Source organism: Sinocyclocheilus grahami, unplaced genomic scaffold (assembly GCF_001515645.1).
Source record: "Sinocyclocheilus grahami isolate Dianchi unplaced genomic scaffold, SAMN03320097.WGS_v1.1 scaffold1147.1, whole genome shotgun sequence".
In the NCBI taxonomy this organism is placed as follows: Eukaryota; Metazoa; Chordata; class Actinopteri; order Cypriniformes; family Cyprinidae; genus Sinocyclocheilus; species Sinocyclocheilus grahami.
In genome coordinates, this window is record NW_015506326.1 from 129,873 (window position 1) to 136,814 (window position 6,942).

Consider the following 6,942-nt stretch of genomic DNA (forward strand, 5'->3'; position numbering starts at 1 on the left):
TTTAGGACAAACCAATCGTCTAGAAATTCACTTCCTTGATGTTGTGAAGTTTTGTTTTCTTCACCTGAAAGATCCTCCAGAAGCTGTTGGTTTGTGTTTCAGCTGCTGAACTGAATCAAATGTTGACAGGACCAGTGACTGAGGGAGGATCTGTCACTTTAGATAAGGGTTTAATAATAATAACAACAACAAAAACAAAAACTGACTTATTTTGAATGACATTCATATAGTTGAAATTGCTGGAGATGATCAGTGGAAAGATGCTGATGAGAGACTGAGGCTGGATCATCAGACTGGATCTCTGACCATCATGAACATCAGAACCACAGACTCTGGAGATTATAAACATGCTGTTATTTTACTACGTAACAAAGTGAAAGTCGGGTAAAAATGCCACAGACACACATTGAAGGAGGAGCAGGAGCCATATAGAGACCAGAGCTGTGTTTCTTAAAAGCATCGTGAGATAAGTTGATCGTAGAGACTGTTCGTGGCAACAGATCTTACGATGTAACCTAGGCTTACGATGGTTTTGGGAAACGCAGTCCAGAAGATCAAACTTGAGGTGAGCCCTTGCTGCGATTTTGTTTTAGCTGCTTTTCCCATTTATCCACCAGCCATTTTCCCGTTTAAATCAAAGTAGAAAGAGGTAAATATCAGTCAAAGATACCAATAAAATGATTATGAGTCAATCTATTGGTAATAATGACCGTCTGTCTTTATCATTCAGTATCCACAGTCATACAACTCAAGCACAACATGATGACAAGTGAGAAAAATACATGTAGGCCTATCTTATTGTAATGATCTGTAAGCTGTTTTAGACACTGTTCTTCAAACAGGCCTCAGCACAGCAGCCAGGCTCTTTAGTGATTTCTCAAATCTGTGATTTTCTGCTTTGGACACTAGAGAGCAATGATGTGTTTGTGCTACATTTGACAACATATTCAGAACATCATACTGTGTGTGTGTGTGATACAGTAATCACCGTGCAATGGAATTGATATCCATTTCAATTTCCTCAAATGAAAATATGAACAATTTCCATATGTTTCTGGATGCTATGATATTGGGGAACCACAAAATCAGAAAATAAATAAAGAAATAAAAGGTTATACACCACAATAACACCAAAAGATTTAATACAAACAGTGAAAACATAAAAGAGAGACAGCCTACCAGAAAAACACAAAGCACTAGTCAGTGTCCATTATTCAGCTCTATCATCAGTTCAAGTAGATTTGATCACCGTTTTTTGGGCACATTTTCATACAGAGCCTCCGACTTTGATTTCTGCAAGGAAACACAAACTCAGTCAGGAATCTGAAACTAGTAATATCATTTTTCTTCAAATTCTCTGGAGTAGAAATGAACTGCAGATCAAGCCCTCTATGCTGAGCAGAAAAAAAATATATTTTATAATTTACTTAACTGAATATTTCTGAATGTCGCTTGATTATTTCAAAATGTACAACAGTAGAATCAAGAAAGAAACACAAGAAGACCATCTAGAGGAAACTGATGGATTTGATGTGTGTATTTAAATCTAGATATTTATTAGTTAGTGTTGCTAATCTGCAGACGGATCAGTGTTTGCACCTCTATTGTTACCACAAGCACTTAGCTCTGTTGCAACGCTGTCCCTTATCGGTGAAAATCTGTAACTCATTCAAATGAATGACGTCACTGATAATCACTATGAAGACAAGTTTCTCATCAAGTCTTTTCAACCACAGCAAACACATAAGTCTCTCATTTTATCTCACGATGGACCAAATCATGTATGATCATATAGTTTTATGTCATACTAATGTGTATGACCAAAGTAAAAAAATAAAATAATAATAATAATAATTACTTAAAAAAGGGAAAGTAAACTTGTATTGGTAGGCAGAATGTTGGGGACTTACAGTCACCTTAACTGTATGTTAAAAAGATGCATTGAATGTGAATGGACATGGCAGAGGAACTGTTGCAAATCCATTTGTCGTTTATCTCAGAAGTAGCACAGGCGTGTGAAGTATGTCATAAATGGAATGGAGATTGAGAAAACGGCAATACTTTTCTGTGTTAATACATTTCAATTCATGCAAATTAACTTTTTTAGGTCTGCAACAATGAAAATAGCCCTGCAAAATGGATTTACTGTATATTAATATTTACACTAAGGTGCAAACAGTAAATGCATTTAATGTAAACTGGTTAAAACATGCTTAAAACTGCTAAAACCAATGTCTGTTCACTGAACGTTACACACAAAACTTCAGTCAGCTGCTTGAATCACACTAACTGACTGCAATAATCTTCTTGCAACACAGTCATGAATGTTACCTTTTTTCGTGTTGTTGGTTTACACAACATTGAATCAGCTCTGTCTTCATTCCAGGTGTCAACTGCATTAGCATTGATCATAAATGTGTTAAAACAACAAAGCTTGCATACTTGTATAGTAATCTGTACATCTGATTCAAATTAAGTTCATATTTGTAGTTAATAATTGAATTCCTGACCTGTTCTTCTACATTTCTTGCAGATGCAGAACATCACGACTGCAGCTACAATCAACAGAGATCCAGCAGCAGAGATCAACACTATGTACAATAAGGGTAGGCCCTGATCTGTAATGGACAAAATGATTCTGTCAGTCTGATGTCAAACAAGACTGAGATCTCAGTGATAGTTTATTTCTGAGTGAAAAACAGAGACGTTTTTGATGTCAACAATCATTAACATCATTGCTGACATACCTGGACAGAGTTGACTGATGTCTAGATCTGTGGTCTGGTTACTGATGGGATTGTTGAGCACACAGCTGTAGGTGTTTTTCTCCTGATATTCCACCTCCAGAGGTAGAGAGAGACTGATGCTGAGATCAGACACACTGATGCTGGACAATAAACTGTTTCCTTTGTACCAGGAGAGAGTCACATGACCCACATTCACCACTGAACACAACAATGAACAATTCTGCTGTGATGATGATGATGATGATGATGATGATGATGAAAGATTTTGTGAAAAATCTCTTCTAATGTTAGGAGTGGCCAGACAAGCTGTAAAATATTAGTGAATATACAAAATAAATGTGAACAACAATATTTTCGGATATGTATTTTAGTATGTTGACAGTCAGTGAGTGTTTGTGTGATCTCAAACTATAAAACGATTCACAAAACGTTTCAGTATGTAAATAGCTAAAGGAATATTCAGAGTTCAATACAGCTCAATCTAAAGCATCTGAGGTCTAATGTTCATTAAAACCACAAACATTTACTTTCAGCAGAAAAGCAAAAATGTGTGATGTACACTTACAGTGGCAGTAAATGTGTCCCATCTGTAAATGTAAAATGCTCAATGTTACTTTTTTTTTAAATTTTAAAATCAAACAAGTAAGCCCTGTCCAGATTTAAAAAGTAACTAAGTACCGTAATTAGTTACTTTTTTTATGGAGTAACGCAATATTGTAATGCATTACTTTTAAAAGTAACTTTCCCCAACACTGGTAGTAAGTGTGCACGTTATGCTTTGCCCACTTTTCTGAAATCCTGTGGTAAGGGTTACGCGTCATTAGCCTCGTTCCCTTTCTCTGAGTTGATTTAGACCCCGGGACCTTGGGCTCCACTCAACTAGTGTGTCTCTGTCGACACACTCTGGAAGCATCGCTCCCCTCACCATTGAGGGTTATTGTGAGCATGGTGCTTTCTTTCAAGCATTTAATTCTCTCTGAGGAGTTGGATTCCTCGCTCCATGGGCAGTTCTCGTGGTAGTGCTGAGCAGTGCTCCCCTTTTAACAAAGGGTTACCTATGAGCATGCTACTTCTGAATTCGGAGTTCTCCTCTTACGTGATAGTTGAGTTCTCTGTTTTTCCCAGAGCACCTGGAACCAGCAGCATCAGGCGGACTAGGCCCTTCCTCTGCCTCTCTGATGCGCTGAGTTTTTTGGCTAGCTTGCAGTACATTTACCCTTCTGATTCTAACAATCGTGCTGTAGGTCGAGCCCCCCTCTCGCTGAGAGCTGGCTTTGTGCTCCCTCAGCTAAGGTAAATTACTGCTAGCCGTTCAAGCATTAGAACATGCTGTAGGTCGAGCCCCCTTCTCGACTGAGAACTGGGTGTGTTGCTCTCACAGCTAAGTAAATTGGAACATGCTGCAGGTCGATTCTTTTCTAAAATCCTATACGGTAAGATCTACGTGCAGCAGCCTCGTGCTCTTTCTGAGTGGTTTAAAACCCCGGTTCCGCCTTGGGCACCACTCCTCCTATGTATCCTCTGGATACCTACTTTAACAGGGTGTTGCTACTAGGGGTCTGTTGAAACAGTTCCTTTAGCATATGCAGAGCGTGCGGTAGCCCCTGTGTGACAGGCAAAGACTTAGTGTGATTCTAGGCTCTTGGTCATATTCCCTTAAAGGAATCTATTCCTGATTCCAAGCCTTGAGCTCTACCCCGGGCCCAGGACCTAAAAGGTAAGTTTTTTGGGGTATGTAGCCTAGGCCTTTGGCCGTAGGGAATGTCACTGACAGCCGTCTAACGTCCCAGGGGCAACTCCCATGGCAATATGGTAGAGTTGGTACTTAGTGCTCGCCATGGTTTCTGGCATGCACTCCCCTCAGCATGGTGGCGTGGGTATACTGTTCCCCATAGCGACCCCTAGAGGATGCAGTTCGAAGTTCCCATGAAAGGGAATGTCTCAGGTTACGTATGTAACCATGGTTCCCTGAGTAGGGAACGAGACACTGCGTCCTCTAGGTTTCTTGCCATGCTTCGGAAGCAAGCTTCAGACGAAGAAGAGGATGATGTGTTCTCCCGGCGCCTATTTATACTATAGTTGCACCGGTAGTGACGTCATGGCTGTCGCCGGCCAACGTGTTGTTTGTGTTTTTTCAATGTATGCTTCAGACATGGGTCACGACGAGGCATTCCCCATAGTGACCCCTAGAGGACGCAGTGTCTCGTTCCCTACTCGGGGAACCATGGTTACATACGTAACCTGAGACGTTTTCTAAAGTCAATTATGCATTTTTTACTCTTAGATTTATCTTTGAGAATTTTATGCCTTGCATAGATTTTATTTGATATCTCTAAATTGACTATGTAATTGGAATAATACATATTTACCTGACTGATTATAAATGGTTACATTTTAATGTATTCTGATTTACTGTGAGATTATTGACTCTAGTAGATTGTTAAATCCATAATGCCACAAATCTACGCTCAGGTTAGTAACGGACTAAAATTATGTTTTAAAGTTCCGTCAAACACATTGGCATTTGTCATGTATACTTAGATTGTAGAGGTTAATAATGGGCTTTCCATTTAGGCTGGCCACACACTAGAGGATTTTAAAGTGGATTTTAAGCGCGATTTGCATCCCCGAACGATCCCGATTCGCGGCTTGTCGCTGTTGTATTACAAATTTGCCTCTGACGTGATACCCACGATGGCCAATGAGAGCGAGCAAGTGTCACCTACCAGATGCTGCATGCTTCTATAGCTGAAACTTGGCAGCCACAAACATGCCATGAAAGCAGAGAACATCACCAATATTCTTTTTTATACTTTGTTTTTCACTGTGAAACAGAATGCACGCCGGAAATATTGATTGTCCTCTATTTGTTTTTCTTCTCTGGTCACGTTTGATATTGCGAGTCTCCGTGAGATCAAGTGTCACTGTGAAATCATTCCTACAATCATCAAGTGTGTGTGGTCTCGTGGTCTGGTCGAATCGTCTAGTGTGTGCGTTCAGAGGATTATAAGACAAAAAATCGGTTGAACTGTCTTCTTGTCTGTGGTCTCCCATGGTTTTAAAATTGGTTAAGATTTGAAAATCATCTAGTGTGCAGCTAACTAGCAACAGTGTGTCGTTGACCAACCTAAATTCGGGTCAGCCTCAACCTCTAATTATTGTATTATTATTCTGACTAAGTGTACGTGAGAAATCACAGCATGATTATATAAAGTTACTTAGAGAAAGTTCAGTTGGTCAACTTGGTTCTATGGTAATATTGGTTCTAAATAATATGCTCTAGAATGAGCAAAGTATGTACAGGCCTTCTAGAACATTAGTCAGTCGCCTCTGTCTAATGACCAAGACTGACGAGAGTGTGAGTATGAGATCTGTGTTCCCGGCTGGCACGAGACTCAAAGTGTTATAAGAATAAGAGTAATACGATTCAATATGATTAAAGAGTTAGATAATCAGATGTCTAGATAAATTATCATATGAATGATCAATAATAATTGGCATTCTAACCTAAATTCGAGGTCATAATAAAATGAAGTCAATTGAAACCCTCTATGGTACGCAGTTGCCATATGGCAACAATTAATTTCTACTTGTTTCCTTGTTATTCTGAAAAAAATAATCATAAGCATAATCTTTGGTTAGTACATTACATTTTTATTCACAAATCAACATTGTCTAACATAGTTTTACTGTAAATTGAGAAAATTTCAATGTTGCCATATGGCAACGCTGTACCACAGTGGAATTGAAGTAATGCATTTCCCCATTGGGATTTTTTATAGATAGTAGCATCAATAATATGATTGCATTTATTTATTTATTTGAAGTGTTTATTGTAGTATAGTTGTATTTATGTATGAATAAGAAAATTATTTATTTTCAGAAAATGAATACAGCAATATTTCACGGAAAGGGCAATAGGACGAGTGCAGAGTTGGCTCTTCCATGTGATGACAATGAGGATGAGTTGGCTTTCAGTGACCGTAACGATGAGTGTGTGTGCATCTGCATGTGTGTATGGCAGATTTTGATGGAAATTAAGATTGGATGCATCAATTTTTAAAAGAAACGTGTATTTCAATTGAAAAAAAATCATAATTTAATAGAAAAACTACTTTTTTTTGGGGGCCATTTTCCATTGTGGTACACTGTTGCCATATGGCAACGCTTTCCTAAACCCCCCCCCCCCCCCCCC

At 38.9% G+C, this 6,942-nt stretch overlaps 1 protein-coding gene across 1 annotated transcript in view; it reads right to left on the minus strand.

The window, feature by feature from the left end:
* Positions 1–1,239: 1,239 nt before the first annotated feature.
* Positions 1,240–6,942, minus strand: part of LOC107567326 (SLAM family member 5-like) — a 7,959-nt gene continuing 2,256 nt past the window's right edge. The window contains exons 2-5 of the mRNA XM_016252990.1: positions 2,748–3,053; positions 2,511–2,618; positions 2,332–2,393; positions 1,240–1,293 (exon numbers count right to left, since the gene is read on the minus strand). Coding sequence (XP_016108476.1) covers positions 1,246–1,293; positions 2,332–2,393; positions 2,511–2,618; positions 2,748–3,053 — 524 coding nt within the window. The 3' untranslated portion in view covers positions 1,240–1,245. The remainder of the gene's footprint in view (positions 1,294–2,331; positions 2,394–2,510; positions 2,619–2,747; positions 3,054–6,942) is intronic.